Consider the following 18007-nt stretch of genomic DNA (forward strand, 5'->3'; position numbering starts at 1 on the left):
CCCCCTCTTGAACTTAATTAAAACAATTCAGGTAGCCTGAGACTTTGCAAAGAATTTGTGCTTACCAATAAAAAAACAACGTTTACCTGGGTTGCAATTGCTGTTTATTAGAGACTACTGTTTAAGAAAAAAATCAGAAACAATTAGTTACAACCAAAAAAGGAAAATTCAACCTGAATTCTGCACAATAGTATAGGCATGTAGTTTGTCAGTTCAATTACTACCTTAATTTAGTGATAATTTTATGGTAATATCTGCAGGAATTGGAAATGTCTTGTTAAGGAGAAAGTCTGGTTCAGGCTGAATTAGGCCGCATTTTAGGGTCATCTGATGAGAGATTTTGGACACGTTTTAAACACTTTTATTAGCGTCTAATTCAGTCGATTCAATTAGTAATGTGAAATATTTGAAATGATCTAGTCATTAAAGACGCTCAAATTCAAGCTTGAATGAAAATCTATCAAATATGCCATAATATGTCACTCTTTAGATGTTTTTTTGTCAAAAATGAAAGTGGCTATATCTTGTAGTAACAAACATTTCACCCTTTATTATCTCTTAAAAAGAAGGGTGTTGGTGAGCAGCAATTGGGTACAGGATAATAAAATAATGAGAAGTGGTATGATTGCCAATAAGATAATTATTTATTAAAGCCCAAAGGTCAACAATGATAACAATTTAATGTAACCGTTTAGGAATAAACTCCTTTGGGTTATTCTTTTATTCAGGTTTATTTCCCAGAAACCTGTGTAAAAGGCTAATATTTATTCAACCCCTATATCCTTAAAGAAAACGGCTTTGTAGCATCATTTGGATCACAATGACTTACAGGTTAAGGTGACTAAACCTTAAATACAAATATTCATTTGCTACTTTAATTGATACAAGATAATCATAAGCTCTCAATTTAAGTTGTAGTTGTGTATCTTTTTATCTACTTGACAGTTTTCTCCTTAGTTGTCTTGTCGTGTCTCGATATTTGTACATCCAACTGTGGGGTATTTGGCTTTTCTGTTTTGGGCGAGTATTAAGGCTTTTGTGTCGTTGAAACAAATCAGATTTAAGAAACTTTAGGTCTATCAATAGCCTTGCTTAATCAATCTTTAAAAACCCAAAGGTTGCAAAACACATGTCCTACCTCCATAACAAATATGTTGTCCCCACAGATATGGCCCGAAACAACATCGTTATTTCTAGTGTATACATTACATGCCAATAACTGTTCGATAAATGAATAAGGTATGAATACACGTCAATCACTTGAAAACTCATCATATGCTAGTACCCTCACGACACTTACCAAAGAGTAAATCCTGGATAATAATAGGTATATTTTATGTTACTTTGGAATTTCAACCAAAGATGAAGGACTGGATCTCCCATTACTGCTGGGTCTTCCAATTGCTCCACGAAACCTCTTTCTAAAATGTTTAATTCGATTTTATCAGCTATGAAAACCGGGCATCAACGTTAATGTGAAACTGCCTATATTCTAGAGGTTGCGTTAATCAGATGTGGATACTAAATAATTCCAAAGACCTATTTGAGTATATAGTATTACAATCTAAGACTCTTTCATCTTGTAATAGGATATGAATAGTTGACTTTTCTACACTTTACATAAGTATACCACATTCCAAGCTAAAATACAAATTAAAGAGTTGGTATCGCTTTCATTCATAAAAATAAACGACCAACGTAGATACAAGTATCTTGCCACTTTTCTTGACGACTTGTTCCTTTATTCTTATGAGGCTGACTTCACACAGGAACTTCTAAGGAAGAAGGAAAATAACCCAGCGGTATCCAACTTTACTTTCCGGTCTAAAGATGATGTTCTCCCACCAAAAAATCAAAATGTGATGACTATGTTGAACGCATATATCCCATTGAATTTGAGATAAAGGATTCTCCCATATATTTGTATTGTAGTCCTACTAGTATCATCTCATGTTGTCATTTTAATGTTATATTTTATATTGCCATAAAACGGGAGTTTAGGCATGCCACAAAACCAGGTTAAGTCCACAATTTCCTGTACCAAGTCAGGAAAATGGCCATTGTTATATTATAGCTCGATTCTGTGTGTGTTACATTTTAATTTTGTGTTTCGGTTGTGTCGTAGTTCTCTTATATTTGCTGTGTTTCCCTCAGTTTCAGTTTGTAACCCGGATTTGTTTTGTTTTTCTCAATAGATTAATGCTACGGTTGCCTTTAATTATATACAACAGATACAGTTTAGTTTGTATCATATCTTGACTTTAATCTAAAAATTGACAATGACAGTCGACTGAAAACAAAAAACAACTAGAAAAGAGATGATTTCAGCTTCCTAACATTCCATTTCTATGTAGCAACATTCCAGAAGCGCATGCACACGGAATACATATCTCCAAATTGAAACGATATTCCCGGACTTGTATTACCTTAAAACAAAATCCTTGATATAGGTGACTGCTCACAAGGAAGCCATCAAACCATTAGAGTTTCAAATGGTGAAGTTAAAATCAGCCCTTCGTTAATTTAAGAGACACGATGACGAGTTGGGTGACATATATGAAATATCCGCATCACAGACGATAGCAGATATGTTCTCTTTTCATGAGTAAGGCTTGTTACCGGTGTGTACTACTATGAGCAACACGACCAGTGCCACATGCGGAATATGATCTCCTTACCCTCCGAAGCACCTGAGATCACCTTCAGTTTGTGTTGCTACAGTCTTTAGTTTTCTATAGTGTTTTTTGTACTGTTTATTTATTTGTTTTAAAGTTATACCCTTGTCCTTCCGTACGTAAGTCCCAAAATTAGTTTCTGTTCTCTATTTTTTTCTTTTTTAGCCATGCTGTTGTCAGTATATTTTTTACTTATAAGTTTGGATGTCCGTCTGGTATCAGTCATCCGTCTCTTACAGTGTTGTTTTCATTTTGTTTACCCTTTTATTTATATTTTACTCAATGTGTACCTTATCAGGAAAGTGTATACTTGTACGGCATAATGATTTATTCACTCTTAACTTACTAAATACATTTTTTGTTGGCAACTTTTTCAGATTTCTTTGTTTGATTCATTGGACTTTTTTTTAATTAGTTGTGTTGTACGTATGTGATGAACGTTTGAACTTTCCATCGTTTCGCCTGATAGGTCCCAACTACTGTCACTTTGTTGTTCAATCGTTTGATGTGTTTTATCATTTGATTTTGCCATTTGATTAGGGACTTTCCGTTTTGAATTTTCATTGGAGTATAGTATTTTTTGTGATTTTACTTTTAAGCAATTATTTCTGTTTTGTATACTCACCGAATTCTGTTAGCATAACGGAACTATAAACAGCTGTTATACTGGTATGAGGTTTAAAAGAGGGACAAAAGATACCAAAGGGACAGTCAAACTCATAAATCTAAAATAAACTGACAACGCCATGGCTAACAATGAAAAAGACAAACAGACAACACCAGTACGCATGACCCAACATAGACAACAAAAGAATAAACAACACGAACCCCACCAAAACGTTTGGGTGATCCCAGGTTCTCCTGAAGGGTAATCAGATCCTGCCTCACATGTGGCACCCGTCATGTTGCTTATGGGAGAACAAATCCGGTAAATAGTCTAATTCGGGAGGTCATATTAATTAGCGTAAAGTAACAGGTATAACCCACCATTTCCTGAAAACGCCGGCACCATGTCAGGAATATGACTATTGGTTTTCTTTTTGATCCTTTTGTTGATCTAGTTTAAGATTTTGTCAGTTTAGATGAAATTTCCTCATTTCTTTAAATTTACTTTGAAGTTCGTTTTTTGTTGTTGATACTTTTTATAATTTAGGATTGGTTTAATTTGACGCCTATCTCATTGAAACATTTAAGAGCATACGATACAGAATTGATCCTGTATTTACCAGTTGATGAAAATTTGCATACAGGTTATTTTTTACCCGATTAAATAAAACATGTAATAAAAAATATACCTTCATGTGCTACTTTTTGAGAAAAATGAGGTCGAAATTTTGTATATTTGCTCAAAATTCAGATTTCTGACCGTATTTTCTTTTTCGAAAGAAAGACATAACTTTTTCGATAATTGCTGTATTTAATAAGTATCATAAAAAAATATGCAATTTTTATTCAGAAATAACTCATATGTATCAAATGTTCATGAATTGAGGAAAACACGTCATTTTTTGCTGCATGTTTGTCAAAATTAAAAAAAATCCACTTTTTACAGTTTTATAAATTTTGGGTCACATTATCTCCTTGCAAAATGAAACAAATTGCCGTTCTAAAAAAGAGGGGTCCGTGAACTCGTTTTCAAGATAAATTAGTTTGAATGATAAAAATCAGTCGAAAACTGCATCTTTTCCCGATAAGTCATAGTTTGACGTTGCGAAATAACAATTTACGTTATTAACGTCATTACCTCATCTGTAACTGTATCGTATGCCCGTAAATGATATCCAACTGGACCACTGTGCAATTTGAGAGATGATAAACATTAAAATGAATGAGATAGATATATTATTAATCACAACAAATTATTGGCTTCCGAATTTTATTTAAAACATAATTTTTTCCTTTGAAGTTTCTTTAATATATATACTACATAAGTAGAAACCGTATTTTGATTGATAAATCTATGTACATTTACTTCTTGTAGTATTGTTTGTATACATTCCAAATAAAGAGGTACACTCAATTTTTGTCCAGGCGAACTCTACGCGATGTGTCATTAAGATAAAAAGGCCGGATATTAATTGTACAGATAGTCATCGATCGTTAACTTATAAATAAATTGGAGAACGCGGAAGAAATTTATCGAGTTACACTATAACAAGTATAAGTAAGTTTATATACATATACATATTACAAATACACCAATCATTTTCTATTTTCTTAAAAAAATTAACTGATAAATCGTTGGTATGGTATACCTGATGCATTTAATAAAAGTTTAGTGGATCATATTATCATAAGAAAAAGTTTTGTTGATGTAAGTGAAAATAGGCATGCAGTTATGTTAAAATGAAATTCCCTTAATTACTGACAAATTGCACTTAGTATGGTTCCGATTTTGCCTTGAGTAAAAAAAAGCAGTCGCAGTCGCGGTCATCATCAGAAAAAATGATTTTAGTTTCGTATATCAAGGGCCTGCTTCCCCTTCAACCCATTCTAGTTATACAGATACAGTTGTACCCTTTTCAGTAAAGGACATATATAATCGTCACGTTTAATACTGTGCCAAGTGAACCGTAATGAGCTTGATACAAAATGACACTTTAAATGTATGGATAGTATTTTTATCTATTTATTTAACACTTATGTTTTAGAATGCGGAAGATGTTTTATTTTTAGCAGTTTATCGATATATAGGTAAGTTGCACCAATTGTTTAATGTCATCTTTAAATGAATTCAATCCCCAAAGCTGTCAAAAGTATCATTATCAAAGTAAGAGGCAGTAAGAGAAAAGGAGAGCAATTGTTAAAAGGGATTATCAGATAATGGCATTATTAAGCTTTTTCACGTATGAAACAACATGCCTGTGTAACCAAGAAAGACACTTTCAAATAAGTTCGAGAATAATCTCTCTGATATAAATCAAAAGTTTTACATAATTAATACTAATTAACACTCATTTAGGTTCTATTCCAGCTATTCATCTTTCCTTATGATAAGGCAAAAAACTCATATCTTTTGAAACCTTGCATGCATGAATAACGATATTTTATTCTTCGTAGGCAAACTAATGGGGAACATATTGAGTAGAAAGGTATGTATTTTTAATAGCCACCAAACACCTAGTGTGTGTATTCGTCTCAAATTTATCCCACCAATGTTAGAACACAACGTTTTTCTTGGTTCCTTGAACTGTGACATGGTTGAAACGATGCCTGCGCTGTTCAGTCCCCTAGATTATTCGGCCAATTAGCTAGGCGCCATTTAAAGTCTTAAGAAACCTCAAATCAGAAACAAATAATGCATATGCTTTTTTATAACTCAATGGATAGGATTTATTATAAAATTTATGTATAATACTTTTTTCTGAAGACATTTTTTTAATTTATTCATATTTTGAAGAAGTTAACTTTATTTGAATTGCTTCTTTCCAGGAAGCAATTCCCCCGACATATTTTCTATATGCAAATTGACCTCAGTGTGACCCATCTCGTAAAAATCCGGTGATCACAATACGCATGGATGTCCCTAAAATAAACTATTATCTGAATTTACATGTTAAACACGTGCTTAATTTCCATGCTTTTTTGTTTATTTTTCTTCAATTGTTGACAAACAGGTGACAATCGTTAAACTTCGGCTTCAAAACACGAACTTTAATAACCTGCCATATTTCCACAACAACACTGAACGATTGAAAAGAAATTTGACGATTATACGAAATTTACACGACAAAAATGATAAATCCGAGCACAGAAGAATAAATTTATGATGTTTGTATGCATTGGTTCAAGAATTAGAAGAACATTGTTCACCGGTCACTCGTTTCTTATGACTTTAAAAATATAGCTTTCGTTGGTCTATATACTGTTTTCCTCGTCTTATTTATTTGGGGTTGTCACACAGTATATGATGCAGAAAATACCTGTACCAAGTCCAGAATATGAGTTGTTTCCCATCCATATGATGTTTTTGAGCTTTTGATTTTGCTATTTGATAAAAAAAAACCCGTTCCAATTTGAATTTTCCTTCGAGTTCGGTATTTTTGTTAATTTACTTTTTATGCATGGTAGCAAGTACAGAACAGTTAAAATCGATCTCAAGAAGATCTTTCGGATTGAGTTTGACATGAATCTTAAGTACACATATTTTATTCATGCAGGGACAAATCTTACGAAGAATAACGAAAATTATAGGGCAAGATTCTCTGAAATTTTTATTGGATTTTTAACGTCAACATATTCATTACGTTTCAAGGACATGCTAGTAAACTGCAAGACTGTCGATGCTTTACTTTTTTGTTACCGTATTGCTATATTCGCTATAGGCATATATAGGATACTATGATAAAACAAAGATAAATGCTTACCCCACACGTTACTTTCCTTGATCTGTTATAAACAGTTATCAAGGGTACCAGGTTTATTATTTAATACGCTAGACGCGAGTTTCGTCTTGATAAGACTCATCAGTGACGCTCAGATCAAAATAATTATAAAGCCAAACAAGTACAAAGTTAAGGAGCAATGATCACCAAAATTCCAATATAAACACGATGCTCTATGATTGTGTAACTATGCTGATGATTCTATACCATTATATCGAAAAAGACAGACGTTAACATTTACTAGCATGTTGAACTAAAGTCATAAAAATTCATAATATCTAATAAAATTAGTAGATTCTTATATTTGAATAAAGTAACATTCACTTTGAGTGAAAAATTGTTTAACGTTAATTAAGCTATAATTAAAAATTGTTAGCTAACCCCTCTTTGTGATTAATGTAAGATAATTTTCTGAACAATCTATCATTATAGGGAGATAATATATAATTCATTTTGCAATTTATAATTTTTTTCAAAAATAGTTAAAAATGTATTATGTAGGTTCAAATTTAAAATTTAAAATTTTCTCTAAACATTTGGCATAAGTTGAAAGCTTCTTGAATAAAGTTATGGCTATGGTATTCTGTTTTTGCGTTTGTGCGTATGTGTGTTTTTGTTAGGGGATGTTACACTTCTTTCATGCATTTGTCTTTAGGGGTCGCGTAATGAAGATGAACTAAGACAGCATGTTTGGTTTATTCGAGTCCTGACATAATTTTATACATCATATTAAATCAATTATTACCAGAATACGGCTATTTAAAAAAAAAACCCGATTTCATGATTAATTGGAAGAAGATTCTCTAACTGTGATTCTAGAGTAATTTATCTCATCACATAAAGAAACATAATGATGACGAGGTTAGTTCTAAACGTACTTGCATACCTATGACTGTCTTATAGGTCGTGATATCTAAATGTAACAAAATAATATTAATAATATAATGAAATAATTCTTTATGTTGGTGTCTATTAATTTTAAACACTACAAAAGAAACAGATGAAATTAAATATACATATATGTCTTAGATAAATCAATAAAAAATACTAAGATCTAGTACATTCATAAATTTTGTAACGATTTAAAACTCAATAAAATAACTAGACGTAAAGAGAAATCTCCATCGGTGTCTTCGAAATATTATAAGAACCCTTTTATGTATGGCAATATATTGTAGAAGAAGCAGAAGAAGAAAAAGACGAAAAGAAAAAATAATGGAGACGAAATTGACGAAAAGGAGCAAATTGAAGAGGATAAGATGCCACATAATGTTCATGTTCAATTTGGTGATGGTCACACTGGTACCCTAACAGATATAGTTAGACCACAGGTATTAACTGTAACTATGTGGCAAGTGCTATTCATTCAGAAGTGTCTAGTTTTACTTTTATTGCGGTGGTTACGTCATATTCTTTATTGGTGTTCTGAATATCGAATGAAGTATTACTTAAAAGAGCCTAAGTGGTTTGTTAACCTCAATCTGATTTATATAATTTATATAGTACAAATATTTTATGAAGTCGTTGATCGTCTTTGACTTTGTCTTGTGTAAAATTTTTACTCACTCATAGTTTTTAAATTATGCAGTACCCTGCTAACTCAGTTTGATACAAAATCTTTCATTTTTGAAAATCTGTTATCAAAATCTGTTATTCTAAAAATTATTTTGAGAATAAATTAAAAATGAAAAATAAATATCAAAATCAAACTCAATCGAAATGAATAGAATTTATTATTTCCAGGAAATAACAGTCGAAGTTGACGTGGAGAGAAAACCAAAGGTAAGTACTACTGTGTCATTGGTTAACATACTTTACTTTAAATTCCACCAATTGATAATGCCAATAAGTATGTTACATTTAATGACCGACAAAAGCGTCAATAGAATCGAGTTCTTGATCATCTAACACGGTACTTCGAGTTTGCTTTGAAACGAAAGCATTCCTCAATACTCCAAGTTAATTATACGTATAACCCACACATTCCTTCATTTCCAGATACCTGTGTTTTTTCTCTCCTTCGAATTTATGATTTCACACATATACATTGAATATTTTTTACATAATGCATACAACTAGTATATGGACATGCATTTTTTTTTATCAACATAAGAAAGTTGGTGGACTGAAGTGACGTAGATGATATAACCCGACAATGTAACCTTATGAATTTAACTGGTGTTGTCATTGCTTCCTCAAAATCATACACTTCTTGTCAATTCATTTTCAATTGGATGAAATTATTTTTGAGTAAGAGTAGTTTCTTTCACAGATTAATTTGAGATAAGTGAATTCCATCAGTAATAACTATCTGTCTGATCGTCTATCCGTCTTTCAGGTCTTTGATGTATGAGTCAAAATCTTTATTCGTTCAGATTTATTTCGATTTTTGTTTAAAAAAACCCACAAAAAATGTTTTGGAAGCATCGTCATTGTGTTATTGTACTAATGCGGTTTTTAATTAGTCGATATATTTGTTTGTTTAAGGGTAATTCAGATTATAACACAATGTTGACTGTTCCCCTAATTTTGAGATTTTTTAATTATTATGTCTCTCGGAGTTTCATACGAATGTCATACAAGTGTGATGTTCACCTAGCTATTAAACCAGGTTTTATTTTCCTTTTTCGAGTTTAGAAAGTGCCTGTACCAAATCAGAAATATTACAGTTGTTATCCATTCGTTTGAGCTTTTGATGTTGCAATTTAAATTACGAACTTTCCGTTTTAAATATTTCTCGGATTTGTTCGGTATTTTAGTTATTTTACGTTTAGTTTCATAGGTAATTGATATAATGGAAATATTGGAATAATTTCTATGATGTTTTTATTCCTGCAGTCAACACTAAGATATTTTGTAAAACAAAACTATGATAGTTGTCGCAAAATAATTTAGCTATTGGCATATAGGTATATTGTGGTTTCAAATAGTTTACCAATGTCTAAGGTGCAGTACAAATTGCTTAAGCTAATACATGTAATAATAATTAAAAAAAAATCACAAACAAAAAACAAAAACGCAATAATCGCACATAGAATTGGAGAGACACATCTTTTAGTTATAGGATATTTTTTTTTATGATAATTACAATGCATTTGTTTTATGTTATTACAACGTAATATATAAAGTCAAACATTTGTTATTTGAGAAAATTAGGGGGAAAATGGGATTTACATATAATGTTTGTTGATAGAAAGTCACACTTATTGAGAACAAGCCTTTTGTGGTGTGTATGATACGTTTTTCGAAATCCCTCAGCAACTATTTGCAAAAAAGCTTACACAATACATAAAACCTTTACAGTGATGAGATTTAAATGAAACTTAATATCCATATTAAACATATTCTGAAATATTTATTTAGGCCAAAATGTTCGAAAATCGATACCCAAAGATACAAGTTTTGATTTGAATGAATATGTATTGAGTATGTATTCGTGTGTCCCTCCCCCCCAAAAAATCATGTGCAAACGGGATACTATACTTCCTGAAATGTCAGTGGTAGAATCGAATCTACTAGTAGCGTTCAAGTTTTTTTTTAAATTTAAAGTCCTGGTATTCGTTTTAAAACTGATTATCAACAAATTGATTAGAAAAATTGCGAGTAAGACATTTTTATACGAGTTATAAAACATGACATCATTGATTTTTATAATTTAATGTAAACGTATTTTAGTTTATTGGTAATAGAGAATTGAAATTATATTTGATTATTGTACAAATTGCAAAACACATATAACATTATTATTTTGAAACTATTTTAACAAATGCGGCTGTATTCGATATCTGCATCTGTAATGCTCTCATAATGATTTGTAATAGGACAGCGATTCTATGCCATCGACGTCAGCCGTTAGTTAAATAAAGTATAAAAAAAGATGACAAGACAACAATAAAGGTATACATCAAGATCTTTAAATCCGTGGAAATGTTTTCTTGATTCGTTCAAATAACAATTCCATGCTTGATGCAAAATAAGCTGAAACTGACTCAATGGTTTTCTTTTACAAAACTATATGCATATTTCGTATACATTTGAAAGACCCCGGCATTTATATTCGATATAAAAAGGAAGACAAGACTAATACAGATACATTTTCGTAGCATGTATATCATATGAAGAACTCAAATTTAAATGAAACCATCAAAGATACATCACGAAGGTAACAAATTCTCAGATCTTTATAACAACAAGAAAGTATCGTACGTAGTAAAGCTCGTATTACATTAAAAAAATTATTTACCTTAAAATGAAAAAATAATATACATCTTAAAAGATCTGTTTTACTCAAAAGCGGACCTTTAAACATATCTTATAAGAGCGCATGTTTTGCATGCTAAATCAAACACAGCAGTAATACCTGATCTGCAGAGAGCTGATTTAACGATATCGCATTTTTAAATATGAACTGTGAATAATGCATACATGAAAATTTGAATGATTGTAAAGTATGGGTATTTTCAGAGCACAAAACACTTAAAGCTAATGGTTGCAGCTATAGACTTTGGAACCACATTCTCCGGGTTTGCGCACTGTATGCGAGATAATATGACAAAAATATATTGCCATGATTGGAACTCGACATATGGGATTACAAATAAGGCACCAACGTCAGTTCTTTTCAAACCAGACATGACGTTCGACAGTTTTGGTTATGAAGCAGAAGAGCATTATCATGATCCAGACGATGATGAAGATCTTAGTAAATGGTACTTTTTTCGAAACTTCAAGATGATTCTTTACGAATACAAGGTACAATTATTGCAAAAAAAGGTGATATTGATGTTTATAATCTTATAGGTTGAGATTTATGGAACGTATTATATACACATTTGCTAGTTTGCTAGTAATATGTAGTTCTATAACTTTTGGATTAAGGCATTAATTTCAATTATTATTATATATAGTATAATGCAATATTGTATCTTTTATTGTCCCTGTAAAGGTTCAGAATGACAGAAAGGTGGATTTTAAACATTTGAATATATTTTTAGGGTAACATTGACTCTACAGTTAGACATTTATTTATCAGAATACCTGTATCCTATATAATATTATGTATAAGTCTAACAAAAAGGACAGGAAATAGAAATGAAAAGAAAAAAGAAAAAAGAAAAAGCAAGTCCATAGTGTATTTAGTTGAAACACGTTTCTTTTATAGTGTAGGTGTGTTTTCGAAGTAAAAGTGGTATATTAAGCGAGGTTTCATGCTTCAATTTCAGAAACAATTCAATGTTGAAACAGAGATTGAGGATATGGTCCCTGGACCCCAAAAGACGAAAATGAAGGCAATAGATGTATTTTCAGCTATCATTAAATACTTCAAGAAACTGCTCCTTGAGAAAGCACAGAAAAGTTATATAGATCTAACCGATAATGATATACTCTGGGTGATAACAGTACCAGGAATATGGGACCTAAAGGCCAAACAATTCATGAGAGAATCTGCTATTCAGGTGATTTTTGTCGAGCCGTCGACTTTTGTCGAAAAAGCGAGACAATGCGATCATACATTCCGTCGTCGGCGTCGCCCACAAATATGTACTCTGTGGTTAAAGTTTTTGAAATTTTTGAAACTTTCTTAAACTATCTTTGATTTCTACCAAATTGAACAGAAGCTTGTTTATGATCATTAGATAGTATCCATATAGATAAATTTTGTAAAATAAAAATCTTGTTTTTTTCGGATTTTGCATATTAATGGACCTAGTTTTTCTGCCAGTTAACATTATAAATTATAACATTTACTCTGTGGTTATAGTTTTAATAATTTTAATAACTATCTGAAATTACCCTTGATTTCTACCAAACTTAGACAGAATCAAACGCTAGTATCAAGAAGGAAATGTTGTAAAAATATATTTCCAGTTTTTCTGTATGTTACTTATTTGGACAAAGTTTTTCTTAAAGTTAACATTACATAAAGTCTGCAGTTAAACATTTATTAGATTCATAAAGTAGTCAAAGTTCACCGTAATAAATAGAGATGACGATCAAACGTTTAGATATTGTAAATTTATTTACAACCACTGGGTCGATGCCACTGCTAGTGGAGATTTATTTCCCCGAGGGTATCACAAGCCAAGTAGTCAGCACTTTTTTGTGCTGACATGAATTGTAATTGATATGTTTATATTTATAAATTTACTGTTTACACATTTTTGAATTGTTTGAAAAACTAAGGCATTTCTATTTCAGGCATAGATTACCTTAGCTGTATCTGGCAAAACTTTTAGAAATGTTGGTCCTCAATGCTCTTCAACTTCGTACCTTATTTGGCCTTATTAACTTTTTTGGATTCAAGCGTCACTGATGAGTTTTGTAGACGAAACGCGCGTCTGGCGTATATACTAAATTTAGTCTTGGTATTTATGATGAGTTTATTTATAGGCAGGAATCCCTTCTGACCAGTTAATACTAGCACTGGAACCGGAGGCAGCATCCCTATATTGCAGAAAAATGCCAATATTTGTAGAAGAAAAACAGGATGGTGATAAGACGATTTCACAACTACCTGTTGGATCGAAATATATTGTTCTTGACCAAGGAGGTAAAATTAATAAGTTTTGTTATACAGAATGAATCAAAAAAAGACACAAATGACAAAAAGATATATCAGAATATTTTAAGTTTAAACATAGTTATTGCAACTTATATGAATCCATTTCCACTTCGTAGAGCGAGTGCTACCTTATAGCGGCATTAGCCTGCTCTTTTTCAAAATCTACAAGGGTGACATGGAGATATGGCTCTCTCTCTTAACACAAATTGTAATTTATCGTCCCCTTCCGACGGACTATCATCGTTGCTCAAGACTATGCTCGCAAATGGTGTCAAGAGAGAGCCGAAGATTCAGTCCCTGAAATGTTCTCCTCGGAGCGGGGATCGAATCAGGAACTTTTGTGTTAGTAGTCCGATGACTTAACCACTACATCACGGAACCACCTATATATGGTTCCACATCCCCAGGTTAAAGCTAGATAAACCATTTTAATATGACAGCTTGCCTCAGTTTATTAAATTGACCATCTATTATATCGGTTTTATATAAATTATAAAACTATGCGATGTTATGTAAATTGTTGCCCTCTTGTAGAAATTTCATACCCAGCACTATACCAATACGAATTTCCTCTTCACTCAAAGTATTCGCTTGATTCTTAATCTAAAAATTACTTATGTAATGGTAAATGAACACGATTTAAATAAAATATTGTATATATTTCTAGGTGGAACAATTGATATAACAGTTCATGAAGTCATTCCAGAAGGGAATCTGAAGGAAATACATCAAGCTTGTGGAGGAGTTTGGGGTTCTAACAGTATAAATAAAGAATTTAATCACTTCTTGTGTAAGGTATTTGGAGATGACGTAATGAAGACTTTTCAAACAGACCATCCATTAGATTATTTTGAAATAATGAAGGAATTCGAACGTAAGAAAATAAGTTATACTGGAGAAAGAGGAAGGGAACGTATGAGATTCTCGTATTTAGTTGACTATTACAAACAACTTAAAGAGGTAGAAATTACAGAAACTTTAAAAGCAACACAGTTTAAAGACACAGTTCAATTTGAAAGAGATAAGGCTTCTCTCAAAAAAGAATTGTTTAAGTCATTTTATGACAAACCAGTTGCGTTTATTGTCGATTATTTGAGAGACCTTCTTGGAAAGAAGTCAATAAATACTGAAGATAATCCAATCAACACTATTTTAGCAGTGGGAGGCTTTTCGAAATCTCAAGTGCTGATGAACGAAATTAAGTCAACATTCCCTGATCTTGCAATCGTTGTACCTGCAGATGCCGATTTGGCCGTGTTAAAAGGGGCAATACTATATGCCTTTGAACCGGATTCTGTTACATGTCGTGTTTCCCAATATACATATGGAGTTCCAAACTTTACGGCTTATGATGCAAGAATTCATAAGGATAGACGAATAGCTAGAATAGGACCTCAAAGAAAACCAATGGTTGACGATTCATTTGATAAACATATTGAAATAGGACAGATTTTACAAATTGGACAATTTCAACAAGAGCATGAATATTATCCTACTACCGAGGAACATAAATCAATCGTACTGGACTTTTATGCATCAGAAGAAAAGAATCCTAAATTTACTGACGAAGATACTTGCTATTGTTTAGGAATGCTTCATTTTGATATAACACGCCAGGCTAGAATATTTGTGAAACTTAATGCCAGTGGTACCGAACTAGTGGCTGTTGCAAGAGTAGACGGTGAAAATCAAGAAATTCAAGGCTATTTTAGTCTTATATGAATAAAGGACTTGTTAATTTCTACAAAATACTTTTTTATGAAAATACTTCACACATTATTAATTTAAGTCTTTTATTGTACTTGGAATCACAAATATCTCTCCATCACACACAATGTAGCTCTATTGAAATATTTACTTCAGATTAAGGTGTTCTCTTATATCTCATATTTTGAATCCTGATATCAAATATACGTTCTTATGTTTTGCTCTGTGTAAGCGATTGGTAAATTTTATTTAAGAAACACTGCATGTGGGTTCATAAATCACACGTCCTCTTTACCACTTCTTGTTGGTGCCGTTGTTGAAAGTATGTTAGATTTTTGTGATGTTTATAAAGACACCTTCTTTCAGAATACCATTTTCATGTGTACAATTTATGAAATGATAATTACGTTTCACTTCTTTTTCATGGTAAGTTTTGTAGCCTGAATACTGGATGAATGTTGCACTCGATAATTTTTTTGTGTATGTTTTTGTTACCACGATATGATAATATCTAATTGATCTCTCATTAATGTAAATATACACGGCTGAGAAACAAGAAAGCAGCTTGATCTTGGGAAAAATATAAACCGAAAAAATGATTTTTCCCTTAAGTTGAACGGTCTACGACGAAACATTTTTTTTTTATAGCTTTGTACTTTAATAAAAAAATATCAGTTGTTCAGTAGAACAGTACTGATTATTCACTATGTTCGCAGTATTGAAAAAAAGCTTTATTCTTTTAAAAATATATACATTTCTTTATACAAATCTGGATTTTTTCCGTGGACTGTCTCGTCAATTTGGAATTTAAACGATTTACTCATGTTTTGTTTGTTACTTAAGTTTTCTGTTTAAGGAGATCTCAACATCGGTTTACTGTCGCTTTAATTTTAAAACCAATGATTTAAAACCTTAAAAAATTATAGAATATATACTTTTCCTGTTTTACAAAGCAACATTTATCCAATATACATGTATGCATTGACAATGTACGAGTAAAGCTGTATTTATTCTTTACTTCCCTAAATAAATAATATCGTAAAATGACAAATATATAAAGTGCAAAGACTGGAGAAAACATTCTTTAATTTTTGTGTATTTAAATGCATCTATAAACAATTTGAGGAAATATTTGAAAAGGAAGAATTAATTCTTTGACAAGGAACCACTACAACTGGAAAAACAAAAAAAAATACAATTAAAAAAAATACAATGATTTGAATAAAAGAAGTGATCAAGTCAAAGATGTATTACCAGTGTAGCTTGTAATGGAATTCTGGTATCATGTTTACATAACTATCCAAACCGTGATTTAGTTTGTACTATTTAGATAAAGTCATGTTGTTACTTTACGGTGAGATGCAATAGATATCAAAGAGAATTTCATACTAATAAATAAAGGCAACAAGAGTATACCATGTTAAAAGAAAAACAAACATTAATTGAAAGTTAAAAATTGAATGTTAAAAACGAATGTTTATGTTAAAAATGAAGGTTAAAAGTTGAAAATCGAATGTCGGAAACGAATGGTGAATGTTGAAAACCAATGTTGAAAGTTGAAAATCGAATGTTGAATGTTGAAAACTAAATGTTGAAAGACTAAGTAAAAAAAAAAAAAAAATAAATTGAATGTTGAATGTTGAAAATGAATGCAAGGAAAAAATAAAATAAATAAAAATTTAATGTTGAATGTTGAATGTTGAAAACTAAATGTTGAAAGACTAAGTAAAAAAAAAAATTAAATAAATTGAATGTTGAATGTTGAAAATGAATGCAAGGAAAAAATAAAATAAATAAAAATTTAATGTTGAATGTTGAATATTGAACCAACTTGACATCTCTCGTTGATTGAGAAAAAAACAAATCCGGGTTACAAACTAAAACTGATGGAAACACATCAACTATTAGAGGAAAGAATAACAACTAAATAACAGAACACGAAAGTGCAACAAAAACAAAAAACAATGCAACATTCATTGAAACGAGATATAAGTTAACTGATGTTCATAAATCAAAATCAAACTGGCAATGCCATGGAAAACATACAAAAAACGACAATAAAGAATGAAACATTAGTAATTTTTTTTAACATAGATAAATAAAAGATTATTTTTCTTGAATGTAACAACCGTGCATTATAATTAATTCCTTCAACACGGAACCTTGGCTCATACCAAGCAGCAATCTTCAAAGATTAGTTTAAAAGAATCAGGAAAACCAACGGTCTAGTCTTCATAATAATAAAAAGAAACGAGAAACACATATCAAGTACCATATTAACAAACGACAACCTCTCATCAACAGGCTGTTGACTTAGGACAGGTGATTATCAATAAGCGCATTAGTTTCTAACCTAAACGATGCAAACGAAGTTAAATCCTATTGATTCTTCCATTCGTTTGCTCAACACTACCGGTTTTTAGTGGAATTCGTGTTGTTTTTTATTTATTATTTATAACTGTTGATGTAAATGTCCTTTGGTTTTGTGAGTCTTTATTTACCCTTTGGTTTTGATTATTATTGTCTTGATAGTTTACATAAACGATGTGCGTTGGTGGTTTATCGTTAAGACGTGTAAACGATACAACTGTTTCTGCATCACATAATGATTTCAAGGTATTTTGTTTCACCATGCTGTGGATCGAACTAATGATTATCTGCATGCGAATGGTGCCGAG

At 31.4% G+C, this 18007-nt stretch overlaps 1 protein-coding gene across 2 annotated transcripts; it reads left to right on the forward strand.

Moving 5' to 3' along the window:
• Positions 1-4724: 4724 nt before the first annotated feature.
• Positions 4725-16891, forward strand: LOC134685164 (heat shock 70 kDa protein 12A-like). Of its 2 annotated transcripts, XM_063544641.1 has the most exons (9): positions 4725-4839; positions 5327-5369; positions 5736-5767; positions 8239-8391; positions 8804-8842; positions 11525-11812; positions 12283-12516; positions 13451-13610; positions 14290-16891. In XM_063544641.1, exons 3-9 carry the CDS (start codon positions 5744-5746, stop codon positions 15342-15344), a joined length of 1953 nt encoding a protein of 650 aa, XP_063400711.1. In that variant the 5' UTR covers positions 4725-4839; positions 5327-5369; positions 5736-5743; the 3' UTR covers positions 15345-16891. The 2 variants fall into 2 exon arrangements, with proteins under 2 accessions (XP_063400711.1, XP_063400712.1); XM_063544642.1 differs by lacking the exon at positions 5736-5767.
• Positions 16892-18007: the final 1116 nt, after the last annotated feature.

The sequence above is a fragment of the Mytilus trossulus genome, chromosome 9 (genome assembly GCF_036588685.1).
Source record: "Mytilus trossulus isolate FHL-02 chromosome 9, PNRI_Mtr1.1.1.hap1, whole genome shotgun sequence".
Taxonomy (NCBI): domain Eukaryota; kingdom Metazoa; phylum Mollusca; class Bivalvia; order Mytilida; family Mytilidae; genus Mytilus; species Mytilus trossulus.